This window comes from Nelusetta ayraudi, unplaced genomic scaffold, assembly GCF_046127955.1.
Source record: "Nelusetta ayraudi isolate G7.1 ecotype Tasmania unplaced genomic scaffold, CSIRO-AGI_Nayr_v1 ptg000071l, whole genome shotgun sequence".
NCBI classification, from domain to species: Eukaryota; Metazoa; Chordata; class Actinopteri; order Tetraodontiformes; family Monacanthidae; genus Nelusetta; species Nelusetta ayraudi.
The window spans coordinates 402,081-422,918 of record NW_027466121.1 but is presented as its reverse complement, the minus strand read 5'-3'; the positions used below and the strand labels follow the sequence as shown (position 1 = coordinate 422,918).

General features: G+C 46.0%; 2 protein-coding genes across 2 annotated transcripts in view; both read right to left on the bottom strand.

Moving 5' to 3' along the window:
* Positions 1-119: 119 nt before the first annotated feature.
* On the bottom strand, positions 120-11,530 carry ttc38 (tetratricopeptide repeat domain 38). Its single transcript, XM_076042688.1, has 14 exons — positions 11,459-11,530; positions 11,114-11,191; positions 10,936-11,017; positions 9,704-9,875; positions 8,855-9,028; positions 7,922-7,997; positions 7,129-7,248; positions 6,080-6,139; positions 5,817-5,855; positions 5,128-5,209; positions 4,621-4,786; positions 2,610-2,769; positions 1,836-1,909; positions 120-505 (listed from the first exon to the last, which is right to left on the bottom strand). Exons 1-14 carry the CDS (start codon positions 11,486-11,488, stop codon positions 418-420), a joined length of 1,401 nt encoding a protein of 466 aa, XP_075898803.1. The 5' UTR covers positions 11,489-11,530; the 3' UTR covers positions 120-417.
* A 524-nt stretch (positions 11,531-12,054) lies between these two features.
* Positions 12,055-20,838, bottom strand: part of mical3a (microtubule associated monooxygenase, calponin and LIM domain containing 3a) — a 61,229-nt gene continuing 52,445 nt past the window's right edge. Inside the window, exons 45-48 of the mRNA XM_076042681.1 lie at positions 18,641-18,709; positions 15,612-15,711; positions 14,322-14,395; positions 12,055-14,129 (exon numbers count right to left, since the gene is read on the bottom strand). Coding sequence (XP_075898796.1) covers positions 13,945-14,129; positions 14,322-14,395; positions 15,612-15,711; positions 18,641-18,709 — 428 coding nt within the window. The 3' untranslated portion in view covers positions 12,055-13,944. The remainder of the gene's footprint in view (positions 14,130-14,321; positions 14,396-15,611; positions 15,712-18,640; positions 18,710-20,838) is intronic.

Here is a 20,838-nt window from a genome sequence, read left to right as displayed (position 1 = left end):
TGATTTTATTTTTTTTTTTTTTCCAAACCACTACTGTTGTAGCCTTCGAGAAATCTCGAACAGTGCTGCTAGAATAAAAGAGTACAATTTACTGAGTAAACCAAGAAATCACCAAGACATGAAGAGTGCAAAATGTATCTTTATTGCATTAAAACAAGATTTTTGTATGGATCGTGACAGTTTTATGTTATTACTTGTAGAGTTACATTGATTTAAGACGGTTTATCTAAGAAAGCTACACTGCTGCAGACTGATTACAAGTACATCGGGTGGAAATCGGCCCCTAACCGTTGCACATGCACGTTTTTTTCGGAATGTTATATTTTCCCCCGTGACGCAGGGCGGCCGCTTCCTTTCACTTGGCAAAGTCGCCTTCGAAACGGGAAGCTTCGGTAGTGTTTGCACGCTGGGAGCTCTTCAGTCGTGAAGGGCCAGGGCTTTTTTCATCAGGCGATCCGTCAGACAGGAGTTGGGCCTGATGGCCTCACGCTCCACCAAGAGACATCTGGAGGGGGTTTGGAACAAACACAAAGTGTCGGTAAGTGCCGGGGTACCGTCGGACCAACTTGCTTTCGGAAAGGCGAGCGAACAGGCAAAGCTGATGTGTACTGAAGCTGCAAGCAGCGACGGCCCAATACCACGTCCATCCTGCAGGTTAACAGATGTAACTGTAGGTGGCCAAAAAAACGTTGCGATGTTCCGCGACTAATCGGTATTTGGTGGCAGTGGAATCGACTCACCGAGCCGCACTGTTCCGCGACATATCGGGACAAGCGACCCGGGTAATAATCGGCTCCGATCGGCACCGCACTGATCGGCTTGCGATGGAGCCAAAAGTGGCCAACAACTAAGAACACTGGCCACCGCCGGACTCCTGAATTCTGTAGCACTTCATCTACGCAATCTCGGCGCGATGACGTCAGACACACAGCATTGAAAGCGGAGGGGGTGAAGGGTTTGGGACAGATGCGTCTCAGTGTGAACAGCTCCAAACATGCCGATCTGGTTCGACTGTCCGGGACGCCACTCTACGCAACGATTTAGTTTTTGCCGCTGTTGCAATCATATGACGTCGCACTCCAGCCGCGCTAAGCGACGCCTCCGCTCCGACGTCGTCGCTACAGCAACCTGTCAGATGGGTCAACGATGTGGCCCAGTCTGAACAGAGCCAGATCCCATTTGGACACTGGCTAAAAAAAAAACAGTGTGGACAGTCGGCCCTAAAAATCGGATTTGAATCACATTCGCCTGCAGTCTGAACGCAGCATTTGTGTGGCAAAATTTGGGAAGTGTGTACAAGTCAGAGGTGGGCAAACTTTTTGACATTGGTGACCCACCTCATTGGAGAAAATAAAATATATTATGGGATATGTAGAAAACCTGTGCTTTAGTGTCAATTGAAAATGACCAAAAGCTTTACAACAAAATATCCAAGATATGAAATGACTCTTAAAACACTAAAGTAAATGAAATAGTGTTTTTTTTATGACTTACTTACTATTAATATCATTTCTTTAAATTCAGCGGGCCAGATTAAAAAGCTTAACTGTCTGCATTTGGCCCCTTAGGCCTTAGTTTGCCCACGCCTGGTATATATTTGCTCAAATTCAGGTTTTGGAGAGGCGTGATAATAACAGAACAGACATCGGAGCGCCGCTCGTATGTTTGAAATGCAACTTCAGAATGTTCCAGTGGACGGCGGCGCGGGAGCTGCTGTGATGATGAAATCCAATGTTTGGAGAATCTTTCAACGGAATCCGGCATGAGAAAACAAGGCCCCGAAAGGAGGTCAGCGGTGAAAACGCAAGAGGCCGGCGCCTCCGGCGTGCCGTTACCTTCCCACTTTCTGCTGGTGTCTGTCGTCCGATTTCAGGGCGGTGTGGATGAGGAGTTGATTGAAGACGTCCCTCTGGAAGAAAATAAACAAAACAAATGTAAACCTATGAGTAAACGGCCGCCTTCGCGCCACTTGGCAGCCCCTCTCCTCAACCAGCGGTGGACTGTGTGCTTGTGCGCCGGCCAACCCTCCTCTGGAACCAATTTCCACGTACGGAAGAACACCGACTGCTGGCGAAGCCATCAGCACCCTTAACAGGGATTTATTATTCATGTCTGCGCAGTGTACTGCCGGTCCCCACACCGCGCAGTGTGTTTACACACTGGGAGCTTTCAGGCTTTTCACACTGCGGGGGCACACTGCTCCCCCCCCCCGCCCGCCCGGCCTGTTTCGCAACACAGATTTCTATCTTATTCAAGAGGATGTGAAGCTCCTCACTAGTATTAGCGGTGCGTTCATTATCGTACATCCCCTAGAAAGCCATGACGGAGGCTGCGTCGTTGATAACCACAGCAATACCGATTCCTTAGTCCGTTAAAATTACACTTTTGACTGAGGTTGATTAAATGTGAAGAATTTTAATAACTTGAGATGCAGCGCTCCGTATGCTGCTACGAGCTCCGAGCATCGATCCCGCACAGCTTCCACTGCGGCACCGGCGTGGGGGATCGATAACGAGATCAATCCGCCCACCGCTACTTGGTATAGAAGAACCCAAGCCGGCGTTCTAATTTGTCATCGCGATTACTATTCCTTCTCCCGTGGACTTCACCTGCGCGTCGCTGCCTCCTATGTCCACGATGCGGTAGCGCAGCGGGTACAGAAGCTCAAACGCTCGCTTGTAGTTTCCCTGGTCGTACTCCATCATGGCCTGGCACATGGCGACGCCGACGGTCTGGGCCGTCTGGTACTGGTAGTTGTCTCCCGGTTCTCTGCAGAAACATCACAGCGAGAGGTGAGGTTTTGGTGAAGGCGGAAGGCAGAAGTGGAATCCCGGGAGGTAAACGTGTGATTATGAAGCAGTTTTTCCAATTTTTTTTTTTATCCTTTCCCATTTGCCTTGTTTGTTATCATGAACAAAGACAGGCAACATAATATTGCCAAGATGTTTTCAGACATAAAAACCTGGGGAGACGCATGCTGACTAAAACTACAGGATACTGTTAAATGAGAAGGACCCTGGATATAATAAAAAGCTGCTTATTCAATCTGCTGTCGTTTGAAGGCGGACAGACTGTAGCGCTGCATCAAGTAAAGTCAACTTGTCACCAACTCCACTATAAACCTAATTTACCACCTCGTGAGAGCCTCCAAGCAACAGACACCCATTTACTGTGCGTCATGACTCGGATAACAGGTAGGTGAAGGTAAATAATTGCAGATGGAGGAAAAAAAAAAAAAAAATGCTTGTTGGATGATCGATGACCCTCCAGTATAAATAAGTGACATGTTTCACTTCCTGACATTTTTTTTATAAAGCAATGGTGAAGTCTATCTAAATTACAGAAGAGGATGGGGACCACAAGAAGAGAAAAAAAATATATAAAGATTTCGAGATTATTCTTGACATTTTGACTTATTTCACGTAGACGCTAATTGCAAAATTTTGATTTTATTCACAAAATTTTGTCTTTTTTACATCAACTTTAAAGTCAAAAGGCTCCGTGCGCAAGTCTAGTGGAGTACCTCCGTTTTCAGCAGGTTACCTTTAACTGTGGGTAACTACGTTAATCCACCATCCGTCCAGTCTGCTCGCCAATTTCCACTTTATTTGAGAAATTTCTAATTTATTCATGTATTTTTTTAACGTCAACTTTTTTCACGAAATTTCAACTTTATTCACAGAATTTCAACTTAAAACTTCAATAAAAATCTCCTTCCTGTAATATTTTTGTCTCTACTCGTGGCCCTAATCCTCTTTCATACTAAACATAATATCCTTGCATTGTCAACATTTATAAAAAAAAGAAAATCGGTGTATTTTGGAAACCGTGACCTTGGATCGATCATCGGCGTACGAGCAAACTCCCTGAGGTCATGAAAATGAAAGAAAAAAAAACTCAATACAGCAGAAAATCTGGATTTGCTTGGATTTCCTCAGACAGTAAAGTGTGTTGGCACGATTCACTTCACTTCCAGAGACTCGGCGCTGCTGTGAGCTTTTAAGCCTCTGCTCAGAGTCGCCGCCTCAGAACGCCAAAGCAACTACGTGAAAATTACATTAAGGCAAAAAAAAATAAAGAAGAAGAAAAATATCATGGATTATGAAAACTATGCAATGCTCCCAGACCCAAAGTGCGAGGGACGGAATTAAATATACACCGAGCTCCGACGCGTCCTCGGGGCTTTCCTGATAATTCAAAGCGGAGCCGGCGCTGAGGTCTCAAGAACTCCCCGCAAAAAGGTGCATTATTCTTCATCTCTCGCGTCTGCCGCTTTCTTACGCAACGGCAGGGGGGGTGTGAACATGATGTGGTTTTTAAAATGCAGCCTCCCCGTGGACTGCGGGCTGCGCGAAATGGAAAACAGCGTCTGCGGTCAGATGCCACGGAGCTCCGCGGAGAGGGAAGACCCGACTCCATCCGAGAGTTCTCCTTCCGACTGGGTCCTCTCTTCCTCCTCTGACCAGCCTACGCGCCATCGTGTTTTTTTTTTTCTTCTCTTTTTCCTCATCTGACTTTTACATAAGGCCTGAGTGGCTCTTATGTAACTCCTGGCGAGATCTGTAGAGGTGCACGGTGAAGGGAGAGGAGGGGGACGGCTCGGCTCGGCTCGGCTCTTACTTGGCCAACTCCTGGAGGCCCTCCAGCAGACGCCGGGACGTGGCGCTCTCCTTGGCTCCCAGCGACGCCATGAGGAAGTGCACGTCATTGAACAGGGTCACGTGATCGTCGGTGTGAGGCTGCGTCACCGGGAGCAACTCCCGCCAGCGCTCCCCCACGCACACACCTGACACGGGAAGTAGGGGACGTTAGGACAAGAAGTTTGTTTCTGAACGTGAGAAAGGAAGAAAATCACCTAAGAGAAGAAAACGATTTAGGACTATTTGGCCTCATTAGGAGTTCCCTTTAAACCTGCGCTATCTTAAATAATCTCAAATGAGATGCTTGCGCTGAATCTTCGGCCTGCTTGCAACACATTGGCTGATGTTGCAGCACCGCATGCAGGGCTAATCCCCGTTATTCCCGAAGATTCCTCCCATCTCTCCAGGTTGCTGTATGCACCAGAGTACGCTGGGTAAATCACCGGTGGCTAATCACCGTTGGCTGGTGGTCAACTCCCTTCCTTACCTTCCATTTCCAGCCGGTAGAGCAGCGAAGAGGAGTCGACCATGTCCAACATGGATCCTGTGTTCTTGCACCGTCTGAAAATCTTCGGAGAAACAGCACAGACCCACAGACTTTGACTACCGCGGCCCGGAGACCGCCGAGGGATGCAGCCATTTAATGGCAGCCGCAAATATAAAAAATAAAAAAAAAATGCATTTTTCAAAGAAATGAATTTTTCAAAACAACATTTATATCTTGCCGGACGGACGCCGCCCGAAACGAGCCGTGAAACATTCATGAAGTGCCGCTGACGTGAGAATTTGTGTTGTGTGGGAAGTCGGGCCAGAGTGGTAAGAAACACCATGGCCTCCTCTCGAAGAAGGTGCAAGACATGAAAGGGCTTTACTTTAGATTAGTTCCCCTCTCTATTTTTAGTGTGGATGAAAAAATAATCAGCTTTGGCAGCTGACAGCAAAATGTGTCTTGCTGCAGATTTGACCTCCATTTGTACACACTTGCCTTCTTGAATCACAACAAGCAGAGCGCATTGCTTTTAGTCGGTCTCCCCCGTGTATTGGTACACGCACGGCCTTTCAAAGGGCTCGGAGAGACGCGCCATTAAAGTCTCGGGCGCAGGCTCTCACACACACACACACACACACACACGCGCGCACACACACACACACACACACACACACACACACACCAACCTGAGAATCGAAGATCTCCAGCGCTTCCTCGTACTGCCTCTGCAGAGGAGTGGGGTGGGGGGGTGGGGGGGGGGAGAGAGATTGACATGAATAACGCAGTGACACGAGTCGGCGCTGACAGACTACGGGATGCGCAGATGCCGGCATTATTGTCACAACATCATAAAGCCAAAAGTCTTAAATGACCCGCAGGACGGGGAATGATAGGCGGGAGCCACGTGGCCGCCACTGGCGACCGTTCAGCCGGCACACAGATCTCTTACCTTCTCGATGAAGTACAGCGCCCAGTGCCAGTAGTTGTGGCTGGCCAGCGAGTCGGACGGCTGGAAGGGAACGATGAATAACGTAATGAATTAGTGATGATTGATCGCTGCATTTCAACTCTGAAATCTCTCCTCCGTCTTGCCAAGCTCCGATAAAAAAATGTTTTTTTTTGTTTTTGTTTTGTTTTTAATGTGAGACGTTTGTCATGTCTTGTGTTTCCTGTTTTCTTTTGAAGTCTAGAGTAACCTTCCTCTCATTTCAGCTCACGTTCCCTTCCTCGTGTGCCACCTGTGCGTCCGACCTAATTACCTATTGTCTTCACCTGATTACCCTCCGCGTGCTTCAATAGTCCTCGTCTCCCTTTGTCTTTGCCCATTCATTTCTGTCTTGCCGTCGTATTCATGCCTTGTTTTTTTTGCCATGGAATTCTCGCCTTTGTGTTCTTGCCATAGTTTAGTTTTTTTGTTCTGTTCTTGTACTTTCATTGTTGCGTGCTCTGTTTCTACCTGCCTTATGATTTTACTCATGTTCTGACACAAACATACTTTTCCTAATCAAATAAAACACAGACAGATATGACCTTCTTTTAAACCATGACTTTGCTGTGTAATGATATGGGAACATGCTAACCCATTTTATCCTATTCATCCTTACATTTAATTATTCATTAATTTATTTATGTATGTATTTATTTATATATTTATTTATTTATTTATGTATCACTGGACTAGAAACATGTTTATGAATTAATGTGTTTTTCAATTTTACAGTAGGTGGATCATTTTGACTTGGTCATTATATGAGTAGCTTGCATGTTGAAAAAGTGTGTGCACTCCTGACCTATTACTTGTAAATGGAAAAAAAAAAAAAAAAGCTTCTGCAGTTCTACTTGGAAAAAAGCGTCAGAGAAATGCAGGAAGTGAGAGCAGCGGGACTCGCTATGAAAGTGACAGAAATAAAACGTCGGTCCGTTCAGCTTTCAGCATTTTGCCTCGCCTTCTCCAAAACGCTTTCTATTTCCTGACGCTGGAGGAGCGTCGGCACTCACCGCCCAGTCCTTCTCTCTCTCCGCCATGAACTTCAAGCCTTTGTCCACGTCTGCCCTCATCTCGTAAACATGGGCTACAGAGTGGACGGACCAGGCGTCGTCTGGGGTCACAGCCAGACCCTGCACACAGAGATTTAACATAAAGAAAAACAACTATAAAGAAGAAAAATGTTGGATGTCAGTGGCGACAGAGCAGAGGGAGTGGTGAAATTCTGGACCTCTTTTATTCCGCCTGGAAAGTGGAAGGCATTCACAGGCGAATATGCAATGTTACAAAATACATGCTTTCTATAAACCAGGCATATATCTATATTTATTTATATTTCTATATCTATTTATCTCCACAAATACACACACACAGAGGTAGATACAGATGTCTATATGTATATATACATATATATATATATATATATATATATATATATATACATACATATATATATATATATATATACATATATATACATATATATAAGCAAATTAATAATCGATCGCTAAGGTTGAATCAAACTTTACATTACATCAACTAAAGAATGAATCCAAATTTTTTTTTTGCATGTTTGCGTATCCATCTACATCGTTCACCAATCTTGCCTCCAGTCACTGTCAGACCGCGGTCAGTGCGTGAATTGTGCATTCAGAGCGGGAGCGCCGGGGCCGATGAGGCGCTCAGATAGCTGCTTATTACTGCTGTTTGGCAGCAAATTACTTGCAGAATTGAACTGACACAATAACGGCCCGCCCGACTCCGGCAGTGCTGCCGCGGACCATAATGACAGGCTGGAGGACTCACCTCCATGGCTACTTTCTCAGCCTGGTCATAGTAGCGGCTCTCCATGAGTCCAAAGGAAAACATTCCATTCAGATATCTGAGGGCATGAAAAGTTGACTTAGGCAACAAGGAAAAACAGGGATCTCAAAGAGCTTTTACTCTTTCATTTAGTTTGACCTGAAAAGTCAGGCAAAGCCGCAGGCTCCTGCGAGCGTTTCACGGTGAAATAAATGACCGCATATTCTCGTAAGGCGGAGAAAACTTCTCTTTAGACTGCAATGTTTTCTTTTTATCCTTTCCACCTCCACCAAAGGCGGAGGAAGAAAATAATCATTCACTTGCTTCGACTTGCCGCCCACAAAGAAGAGGATTTCGATCTTTATTCTCCCTCAGGTGCATTGTGCTGCGCTGCCAGCGGTAAGAAAAGCACCGGCAGCCAAACAAGTCACCAACATGGGTTCTGCTCACCGGGTGGCACACGGCGGAGCAATAAATCGAGTGTGTTTGATTTGGACCTGCGGTCAATGTTACCTTGCCTTCGTGTCAACAGCCTAAACTCAACCCCCATTGGACTGCGTGGATCAGCCAATCGGAAGGCACGTCTTCAAATGTTGCTGGCATTTAATGCTACCCATTAAGAGTTCCTTTTGATTGCTTGCACTGTTTAATTTATTAATTGCGCTGCATTTCTGGTTAGAAACAAACCCATTCATTAAAAATACAATACATTTATACAGGTTAGTAAAAGGGACAAAAAGGCTTACGTTTGAAATGTGATTAAAAAAAAACAAAAAAACAATGCGTTAACTAATCGCAATTAACGCGTTTACGCATGAACACATTTTGAATCCTCAGTTTTCTATTGTTTCATCCAAGACGATCGCGAGGTGTGGCGAGATAATGAGGAGGCTTTTTTTTTTTTTGTTGTGCGCACCTGTGTGTGTGTGTGCGCACCTGTACAATGGAATGTGAGGCTTCCAGTATGGCAGCACTCGGGCCACAGAGTCCCTCATGGCCACCTGTGCTCCCGTATAGAAGTATGAATCATGAGCGAACTTGAGAGCCAGCATGTCGGTGGGGTGGTCGACCAGAATGTCCTCCCACACGTCTGAGGCCTTGGGGAAATTTCTGCAAGAAACACGAGTCGCTGTGAGACATAAGATGGCAAAAAAAAAAAAAAAAAAAAAATTGTGCCAGAGAATCTCATTGGTTCAATAAGCTTTGTTGCTGAAAAAGCACAAGCGGGAGCGGTGCTGAAAGAAGAAAACAGACGTTGCAGGACAGCAAACTGTTCTTGAAATTACAACGCGTTCTCCAGCTGCATGGGCGTAGAGAGGAACTGCTGATTAAATACAAATATAAATGATGTGCCAGGATGTTTTATCTGCACAGTGCAAAAGATCCGGAACCCGACTGCATTAAACGGGGCGTTACGTGAAGTAACGATGACAAATTAATGTTGTCAGGGAGACAAACGCATCCTGCAATCTTCCATCAAAAGCGAGCACTTCTCCCCCAGGGTAAACAAAACTCCTCTTTTCCGCATCAGTGTCGCCTGACTGCGAGCCAACACTGCTCATATTGTTCGGCAGCTTCGGATTATTGTGCACACGTCTCCGGTTCCCCTTCGGCTGTTGACCCACTGCAAATGGCCGCTCTGCAGCGACTTTACCGAACAAGTTTTCGCATTTGAGAAAAGTTTGGAAACCGTGAAAGAGAATCAAATAGTTTTTTTTTTTTTTTTAATGCTTCGGCAAATAGGGTCAAGAGTCGTGACCGTGGCAGCCAGCTTCTGGGTCTCACCCCTGGGAGAAGAGCTCCATAGCCTTGACGTGAAGCCTCTCTCTGGGTGTGATGTCCTGACTGTTGGCCAGCTCCACTGTTCGCTTAATGGCGCTGGCCAGGCGCTGGTCCAGGCGGGGGGAGCTCGCCGTCCCCACCAACTCCAGGCCCGCGCTGATCACATTGCCCATAACTGCAGGGTTAAACACACAAAGCAGGAGGATTTTATCTCCAGGCAAACTGCAGTTCCTCGGCAACACTCGCTCTGCAACTTGGCTCCAAATAGGGTGATTCAGGTATTTAGGTTATTATTAAAACTTGTCAATGTTTATTCTGTGTCAGGTGCAAAGGGAAGTTTGTTGATTTGCAATGGCCAAACAAGCGGAAAGCAAACATTAATGTGAACTTGAACTTGCTGCTTCCAGCAGAGCACAGTGTCAGTGCAAGTCACTGTGGTACAAATTACAGTTGTTATGTTGTAAAGAAAAAGAAAAAGAAAAAAAGGGGTGTGAATGCTGAATAGAGTTCATTTGTCGCACGATAAGAACATAATGACTGTAGGGTGTGCGCATGTGTGCATTCCATAACTACTGTAAGCAAAGGTTGTCACATCGTTTGACGGACCAAGTGTTCCTCGGCGTCTATTTACACCCGATTACAGCTAATTCAAGAGTTCCCACTGTATTTACATACAGTGGGCCTGAAAAGATGTGGTTGAGCTTCAGTCTTTTAATAGCTTTTTAATCTACCCAGACTTGGCTGGTGCGCTGTGAATTTCAACAGGTCTTTCTACTCAGGTTGGAATGTCACGGAGACCAATTTCTCGCATCCAAAAACAGACACTGTAGAAGATATCTGTGTGGGAAACTGAACAGAAAATGAAATGATTTATCTGATGAAAATCATCCACTCGCTATCAAAGGTTTGAAATATTATACGCAGTGATATGGACTGTTTTTTTGTTTTTTTTTAAAGCAGGAACTGGTGTGATAGGAAGAAATTTTTATTTATTTATTTATTTTTTAAAGAACGGAAATCAGTTTTTATTTTTATTGAGAAAGTTTACTTTCAGTGGGGTTTTGCTTGAATGACCTTATCATTATTATTAGTAGTAGTAGTAGTAATAATAATAATGTTGCCATTGCAACACGTAAACGTGCACAACAAAATATATATAGTATTGCTATTATTATTATTATTATAATTATTATTATTATTGGCACTGACTTGCAGACGCTTCAGTTCACACTCACCGAAGTTCGGGTCGGCCGCCCGCAGAGCAGAAATGCATCCTTCCATTCCTCCTAAGCTCTCATCATTGCGCCACTTCACATACTACAATTTCACGAGACACACCGCACAAACATATGTATTATTTATCAACGCCACACACGCACAGCTGTCGACCGAATGTCACGTCACTTGGCCCACCTGCGTGATGATGGCGTCATACAGTTTGCAAGCCTCGTTACTGGTGGTGGACAGCGGCAGACCCTCGGCCCTCCACGCCTGCAAGCGGTTAGGGGGACAGAAACATAAAAATGCATTTTTAATTAGGTGCCTACATCCCGCACAAACACAGACACGACGTGAATAAAGTTCGCCGCCGCCGCCGCCGCGAGGAAGCACTTCCGGTCAGGCTGGACGAGCCGCATCGCACAGCGTCAAAACTTTAAATAACTTTTGGAACTTCTCAAAAGAACATCGTTGCAAAATGCAACTCCCGTCGCCACTATGCAATATAAATAAAGTGCTGCGGAGGTTTCTGTCGCCGACCTGACAGTCTCTGAAACTGGAGGTTTCCATTCTCGCTTGGGTTCGGCAGAGCTGCTTGTATCGGCACCGATTTGCAACATACAAGAAAAAAAAAAGAAAAAGTAGGGGGAGAGAGACAGGACCGGATATCGACACACGGTGAATCGATTTCAAAATAAGCGCATGAATGACAGCGCGTTGAACCAATTAAAAATGTTTTAAGTACGCGTACATACGTACATATATACAAAGGGGACAAAGAGTATTGGAAATGGTGTACACGCACCATTTCCAATCATTCTTCGACTCCTTTGGGGGGGCGGAATCCCTCAAAGCTGTATGGGAAAATACATTTCTGTCTGTTGCAACGCACCTAGCGTAGAATCAGTTCGATCTCTCTCTCTCTCTCTCTCTCTCTCTCTCTCTCTCTCTCTCTCTCTCTCTCTCTCTCAGATTTAAGGCAGAGATGAGTAGGAGCTCAAGCCAATTATGGAGAGATCAGGTAACAATGCGTTGGCTATAGCTTACAGTTGGGAATTTCACTCCATTGGTAAAACGTCTTCATTTCCATAATCGACACAAAGTAAAGGGTGGGGGAAGCAATGAGGAACAAATACTTAAAGAACTGCATTGTTTTATTGCCATTTTGCAGCATACATCCAACCAACACTATGCATTTTAGCTACATAAAGCAATTTACATTTACAAGTCGTGTCAACGGAACAGTTTTAAAAATTAGGATTCAATTTCTTTACATATGGTACAGTTTTCACACATGTTAATAAATATCAATACAATCATGGCAAACTTTTTTTTTTATTATTATTTTATCACATACCACCTAAAACACCAACCCTCAAAACACGTAGTGTCTCTCTTTTGTTTTTTTGTTCTTATTCACAGCTCAAAGCAGCTCATAAATAAAACCTCAAGTGTGTTCGTGTACTGTAAAACAGTGACCCCCGCCTTCCCGAGTGGAACGTAAAAACCAGATGGAGATATCGCAGTTTTCTTGTTTTACATCGTAAAAGTCGTAGATGGAAGTTTGCTTTTGTCCAGCAGCTCCTTTGGAAAAAAGAAAAAAAAAAGAAAAAAAAAAAATCTGTTTGGTAACAGATTTGCTGTATAGCAGTATTAAAAAGTAGTATATAAAAAAAAAATCTTGTGCTCCAGAAGGACACGGAGAACAAAACGCAGAAAGAAAAAGCATAATAAATTATAGACAAACTCAATTTAAAAAAGGCCTCATGTTCAAAGTGTTAACACTGCTATGTTAATGTAAGTGATGTGTAGTCTGGAAGTGCTCGTGGAGACCCCCCGATGTCAGTCCTGTGGCTCGCAACCCGGGAGGTCCGTTACAGAAACGTCAGTGAAATCGCTGCGGCTGACGCTAAAGTTCCAACGCTAGCTCAGTAGCTAGCTAGCTAGGCCATGGGAAACGTCTCAAAGGGGAGACACGAGCACGTAATGTTGAAACATGGCAGTTCTGGGGGGGAAACGTCACCCGTCAGTGCACGTTATGCAGCGGGAAGCAGCGTATGCAGACAGGCGCCTGGTCTTTGAAACGCGTCGGCGTATCAGCGTTCGCAGCCTGCTCCAGTTCCCAAGATAGCTGAAGACCTCGTCAACGTCCCTTTGTTACTTCCGGGCATGCAAATGGCTTGTGGGTGCATAACGACTTATGCACAAGTGCAACAAGAGGAGAAATCTGGGCACTCTCATGTGAATGCGATTTATAAAAATAAAAATAAAAAGTTTGTGTTAAATAGCAAGAAATTAAAAAAAAATAGAGAGAGAGAGAGATATGTGGTTGGGAGGGTCAGCAACATCTGGGAGATTCTTAGTGTTTACTTTCTGGAGGGTAAAGCAAAAGAAGCCTTTTTGTCGGTTGTGGGTGGTTCATTGGGATGCAGGGTCAGTCAGTGTGACGCCAGCTAAAGAGGATGTCACTGCAGCGAGTCCGTAATCCTGTGGAAAAAACAAAAAAACAAAACACCGCCCATCCACTTCAGATGGGATTCTTCCTACACAACTATACAGGGACAGGAAATAAAAGATGTGTTTACAGTTTCTTTACATCAGCAGGACCGCACTGCACTCTTCCCTTTAACACAACTGAGAATGAAACGTATCTGGAGACAACAGTCTCCCACTTCGGGCCGCCCCCTTGTCTCCTCGCCCCTCCGCTCCAGAGGATTCTCTTCAAGTCTGCGGCGATAAAGCTGAGCAAAAGTTCTCGCCTCTCCACCCACGAGTGCGCACGCACACACACACACACATACAGAGAGAGAGAGAACTAAACTGCAGAGTGATTAACTCGCCCTGCCTTCTGGCCAGGGGGGGATACTGTAAACGTTGGCGGCTGCAGCTGTCGGAGGCAGTCGTCGTTGTTTGTGTGTGTTTTATTTTCTTCTTGTTCTTCACATTCACTGCTGCGGGTGCCGGGCCAAGCCAGGCCAAGCCAGGCCAGGCCAGGCCCGCACTGCTCGGAGGCTCCTCGTTCTCGCTCAGGCCCAGTTGAGGCTGAAGCCCTTGGAGAGCATGACGCCCTCCAGGTCCTTGTCCTCCTCCTTCTCACGGAGCCGCTGCTCCTCCAGGAGGGCCACCAGAGCGTCGCGCTGCTCCACCACCTCCAGCATCTCGTTCAGGATCTGCTTCTCCTGCGCCAGCTCCTTCTCCGGCTTCAGGTGGTCTGAGTGAGGGCGGAGGAAGAAGAGAAAAAAATACACTTATTAACAGTCATTCGGCATGTTTCCATTGCGCGTATTCACATTAAACTTTTTCAACCCCACCCCCCAAGAACTTTAGATTGTGTATTATACAGAGGATTTACACAAAAGCTTATTTTTGTGAATAATATAAATGTAAATGTTGATGCATTCACCTTCCACAGCCATCCGCTCCCGGAGCTCCTGCTGCAGTCGGCTCTGTCGATCCTCCAGCTCCAGCTCTCGAGCGCTTGGGGATGAAAAAGGACCAAGATGCGTTATTTCAAAGTTATTTCGAGACCGATAATTATTTTTCTTGCACTCAAATTAATCCAACTTGACTTTTTAAAAAAACATAATTAGGTGGGGCAAAATAAATCACAAGTTAAATGAGCTACTTTCTGAAAGCGGGATACTGGAGACAATTTACCAAGTTGTCGGACCACAGTAACATTTTTTTTTTTTTTTGCACTTGAACTGTAAACATTATCTCATTTGTTGTGCAACAGAGCTGAGAATCACCGAGGACTTTGATTCGCCTTACGAGCAAATCGGAGTCAAAGTTTGAAACAGCGCAAGTAAAGCAGACACAATATTGAGTGAGTACTTTTCGTTCTTTCTTTTTTTTGATAAGCCGTCGGGTCATGAATCCTCTTACAAAAAGGGAAAAAAAAAATAATGATGAAATATTTTTAGGAGAATGAATCGATCTTACATCACCCTGCAATTCACCATCAGGTATGAAGGGCACTTGCATAACACCTTTGTTCAGGCTCATGCCGAGGCTCTGCAGCCTTAAATTTCTCTTTTAACGGAGACAATTTCTAGTTACCAACAACCGCAGCACAAAGACTTTAGCTTTGAACCAACCAAAGCTAAGCTAAATTAAGTTATGTTAAGCTAAGTTAAGCTGGATTATGTTAAGTTAAGTACAGTAAAGTTAAGTACAATATAGTTAAGTCATGTTAAGTTAAACTAAGTTATGTTACGTTACGTTAAATTCATTATGTTACATTGAGTTAAGTTGAGTTACGTTAAGTTGAGTTAGGTTAGGTTAAGTTATGTGCCGTTACATTTGGTCATGTTACGTTAAGTTACTTTAAGTTATGTTACATTACATTATGTTATGTTAAGTTAGGTTGTGTTAAGTTATGTTAAGCTGAACTGCACCAGATGACTAAAGAGCATTTTTGTGGAAGGCTTAAAACACAGGACTAATTATGCCGTTTTCTGCAGAGCTACAGAGATTTTTTTTTCTTTTCGACAACTTAATTATGCGAGGCTGCTCCGCTGGAGTCAGGAAGGAAATACGAAAAAAAGAAAAAAGTACATAATGGGATTTCAGGCAAATGTCTTTTCAACCAGTGACGGGAGAGAGAAAAAAAAAAGATAAAAGTCTCCGAGGACAAAGTGCTCCGATTAGAATCCGCGTCTGTCGCAAAGCGGCGACTGGCGACCCAACTCACAAGATCATGAGCTCGGACTCGTAGCGGACCAGGGCGTTCTTCTCCTGCACCAGCTTGAACCACTCCTGCATCAGCTTGGGGTCGTCCTTCTTGCCCATGCCTGCGGAGGAGGAGACAGTGAGGGACAGCCGGCGCGGAGGGGACAGCGACAACGGCGACGACAAGACTGGCAGTGAGACGGGCGATGACAATGACAGCCAAGCCTGGGGGGGGTCAGAGGTGTGGGGGAGGGGGGGACGTCCTCGCTGACGGACGGACGGACGAGAAGGACGGTGAGGTGCAGGGATGGACAGGACGCCGGCCGCCCCGCTCGTCACGCCATATTTGGGAGATGGAGTGACATCGTGTGTTTCAACTTTGGCTCGCTCACACACACACACACACACACACACACACACACACACACACACACACACACACACACACACACACACACACACACACACACACACACACACACACACACACACACGGGAATGTCCTTAAAAAACCAAAGTTGACTTTGTGTAACCCAGTTTGGGACTTTGTTCCCAAAGGCAGCAGCACTTTATGAAGCAGCTGCCTCCTCCTGTCATGGCCCCTCCTCCCCCCCCAAAAGACTCCTTCCCGTTTTTTGCAGAGGTTGGGGGACAAAAAAAACAAAAAAAACAAACAAGAAAACCTAAAAAAAAAACACCCATCAGTTGCAGAGAAGCAAAGAGCCAAAGACAAAGGGACACTTTTCACAATCCCCCTTGTGCACATAATGACCTGCTGGAAGAAATAAAACAATAAACCCCCCCTGGTGGACCTCCTCCGGGCGGAGCCTGTTTAAGGGGCGTCGGTGAGAAAAGGCACAAGTGATTTCCAGCAATTTTACACCATCGACCGCAAGGTCAGATGTGATCCCTTTAAAGCGAGGGTGTCAAACCCTGGTCCGTGAGCCATATTGGGTCCACAGTGTGGATATATGTGGGCCGCGAGGCGATACAAAGTCACTGCTAGAGCTGCTGGCCCGCCGCTATTAAACACATGTAGCGCTAACACTACAAATCCCAGAATGCTCTGCTGGTATTTTGGCACATCAACCAGGACGGGAGCCGTAAACACCCTCTGCTCTGTTGATGGTAGGTCTGTGGGAAAAGGTCACTGCTGAAAATCAATCAGAAGGTTCTTTTTCATTTGAAATTCAATTTAGGATGTGTGCAATATTAAGTTATGTATTGCATGGTATTAAGCTTTGCTTGTTCCGTATTTAGTGTTGACGCTAAGCTCGTTCGGGGTCCATGTAAAAAGGTTCACCGTTACATCTGGGGGGAAAAGATTTGTTTTTCAATTTGTTGAATTTTGTCCAAATTCTAAATTTTGTCCCCCCCGCTGTGCGTTTGAGTTTGACACCCCAGCTTTAAAGTGTGGCCACAGTTGCAGCATTCACACTCTAGCGGCACTAAACGCCTCGTAGGGGAGGCGCTGCTGGCATCAGCCGGCTGTGCACCTGCGGACGGCCGGCTGGCGCCACGCAGGTTGAGTTTTTTTTCTTGTTTGTTTGTGTGAGCGCAGCCAGCGCGGAGAGACGCCCCAAGGTTAACCTTGAAGCCAGCAAATTGGAAAACGTTGCAAGGACGTAAATCTCGCGGTTGTGGTCTCGGCGCGGAATTCTTTTTTTCTTCTTCTTTTTCTAATTAACCGAAAACAGACATGGAGGCAAAAACCAGAGGGAGGTCGACAACACTGGATCCAAATATGTTGGGTTTTTTTTTTTCCCCGCTACCAACTTTTTTCCTCTCGCGCTTCTGCCTTTTTTCACCTCTCCCAACCTTCGGGCCGAGGCCTCCGCTACGGCAGGGTCAAAAAAATAAAAACAGAAAAAACAAACAAACCCCATATTTGCAGAACACGGGGGGATATTTCTTCACCTGGATTAGATGCTCTGACAACATTTCCGTCGAACAGGTGTTAAGAGACGGGGAGACCGAACAGATGAGCCATTAATTTTTAAGGCTTGTTTTTCAGCGAGACCTGAATATTAACGGCGGTGGAGTCCTTGCATCACGCAGCCTCCGCCGCTCGCTCGTAACTGGGGGTTTCAGTTGCGCAAGTCAAAACGGTCGGCGGCGGCGGTGGTGGGTTGCAGGAGCCGTCAACACACGTTTATTAGCTCGACAGAAAGTGGAACGCATGCTGTGCGGTTAAAAGGCACGCGGCAGCAGAGCGGTTCCCCCCCCCCCCCAGCGAGTGAACGCCGCCACTGAGTGAGCGGTGAAAAATGAAAGAAAAAAATCTCTGATTCTGCATCTGGATCTTTAATTATTACTCATTGCTGTCGTCAGTGGCGTTTATTTATTATTTTTTTTGTTTTTTTTAATCAGTCTTTTTTTGTTGAAATGGTCATTAACTGGTCATGGACAACTGGAATGCAAAAAAAGTCGGCCAATCGAGTGAAGTGTTTGTTTGAGTAGAACAAAGTGCTCAATGTTCCGGTGATGTTGGGCAACAACATCTAATCAAACCAAATGGGAAAAAAGCCACCAGGTCCTTGACAATATAATGGATTTTATTTCAAAATTTGATTTGAGAGCGACTGGCACCATTTCCAGAATTTCCTGGTGATAAGAATCTCCGTCTTCAGAGTCTCTTTCTTTCCGACAGCGATTGTGGGGTGGAATCGCTTTCTAGCTGATCTCGGTAGTCTCGGGGTGGCCGATAACAAAATCCCCAAATATCTTCGGTTCAGGTCAAGAGGGCTGCAGCCCCGTTACGCAACAGACTGCTAATAAATGACGGATTTTCTGCATCATTTGAATCATTCTGATAAAGGTCTCAATATTTCAGCGGTATTTGTTTGTTTGTTTTTTTGGGGGGGGGAGCGCTCTTGGGGAAATCGACCGCGCTTAGTCACACACACACGCACACACACGCGAAAAAACAGGCAGAGGAGGGGGAGGGCAGGGTGAGAAAGTAAGGGGGGGGGGGGGGGGAGTCGGCCGGATTCCAGAGATCGAAGGGCCGCCGCCAGCAAACCTGCAGCAAAGGCGGCTCGGTGATGTTACCTTCAGCGGGGGAGCAGCAGGGGCAGAAGGGGAGAGGTCGCCGGCGTGGCCTCGGCACAGAAGGCTCAACTTTGACAGGGCAGAGGTGGGGAGGAGGGGGGGGGGCAGAAGGGATGGAGGGATGGAGGATGAGAGTGCAGCAGGAGGAGCAGTCGTGGACAAGTTAAAGGAGAGAAAAAGAAAGAAGGATGAGGAATAAAGAAAAAAAGAGGAGGGCATGACGAGGCGGAACGCCGAGGGGAAAATCTGAGCACCGCGGTGATAAGCAGACGACAAATCAATAGGACGCGAGGTGTGAATGATGCGAGACAAGGGGAAGGAAAGACAACCCGACTTCCTTGCAACGGCGGCGACGGCGGCCGGAGAACAGAAACTTGCAAATCCATTTTCACAAAGCAAAATCAGATAGGGTTTGGAATTGCAGCAGATATTCCTGCTAGGAGCAGAGCAACAAGAGCCGTCTCCGAAGAGTCCAACCGCACGCCTCTCCTATCCGGTCCCACGCAGCATGGCCCGGGGCGGCGATTGGAGCCAAGTCGCTAAAGGTCTCATGGACGTCTTGGCAATGTGATTGAGAAACACCAGAGCGACCGCGGCCAGGGCCATTATCCTGCAGTAGATGGCCGATTGCAGCGATATTGGAAGAGGATTTGCAGGACGGGAGGCCTTTCTGTGAAATTTGTTGGCGAGCTCGTCGCAATCTGTTAAAGAAATCTTCAAATCAAGTTTTACCGGACGACCTGAAAGCGGCAACCGGCGGGCGGCTCTTCTACCTTCAAGCGAGAATTTCAAAAACATTAGAGGGACTCCAACACTTGGTGCAGGGTGAGAGGAACTTGCGACATTTGACACAGGTTGCCTGCCAGGCGACCTCTACAGAAAATGTACCTCCGCGCTTTGGACACAACATAAAAGGATGTTAAGTTCCTTTGATAAGTTCTGTCTCTATATTGTTGGTATACTGACTATATATGTATATATATAGTCAGTATATATTATATATATTCTGTTCACACCATATGTTATAGCTAGATAACGACTGTGTTTTTAACGTTGGCTACAGTTAGCTAGCACCTCTACTGAAGTGTTTCCTACAGCATATGTCAGGTATCCAGGTGTGAAAATGTGACAGAAGATAGAATAAAGTAAAAAAAAAAACCCCAACAAAAAGCAAACTTTGAGGTGATGCGCAGCGAGGTGCTGCAGCCAGTCGGGTGTGATGTGAAAGAATGTCGTCCACCAGATTTGCCGTTTTTTGTTTCGTAAATATGAGGTATTTACAAAAGTCCATCTTTGCTAGCCTCTCTAGCGTTAGCTAGGCCCGCGGCTTCCTCTCTCCCCGATTCTTCTTCTGTGGCTTATTTAGCGGCAGCTCGCCTCCGCTTCCCGCTTGCTCCACATGGGGGCGGCGACAGCAGAGCGAACAGACCGTCACCGTTGGCCACGACGGCCCAGTGAAAACACTTTGTATTGGACGTTGGCTCGGGCGCAGCGTCGCAGACGCTCACCAAACAATCACCAAATGGTCCGCCAGAAGTTCCCCGCAATGACTCTATAATCTTGGCAGTCCATCACATCATAGCAGCTGTCAATACAAATTACCGCTCGCTCTCTTCTCTCCCCCCCCCCCGCCGCAGATGCTCATTATCGCCGCCTCGAACGAAGGTTCGGCTCAATTTGTCTGGGGCAGCAGGGGGGGGGGGCGCTTCAGGTGCAAATGAAGTCAAGCAAAGCCATCAAAGTGATTTGCAGTCCAACCAAGAAAAAAAAAAATTTAAAAAATAAATAAATGACGACAACGGAGAGAAGACGCTGCCTTGATAAAAGCTAATCAGAGTGAAATAAAGGCTTTGGAATGGGAGACACGGCGGGAGAATACAGAGACGCAGCGAAGGGAACTGGAGCTGCTCAGGAGCATCTCAGGGAAAACATAAAAATTAGATAAAGTCTTATATAAACTACGCAGCTACGTGATGCTAACCGGCACTTCAGATTGATTTTTATTGCAAAGATTTTTTTCCCTGATCATATTAACAAGTTTCTAAAACACGGGGCAGGTGCAAACGCACTGAAAGGCAGATCCGTGCAGGAGTCGAGCGGCGGACTTGTGCGGCAGCTGGAATTTTAAACAACTCATCGTTAACCTGTGAACTGCGACCGCTTGGACTCGAGCGAGTCAAACGTTAACAATGGCAAAA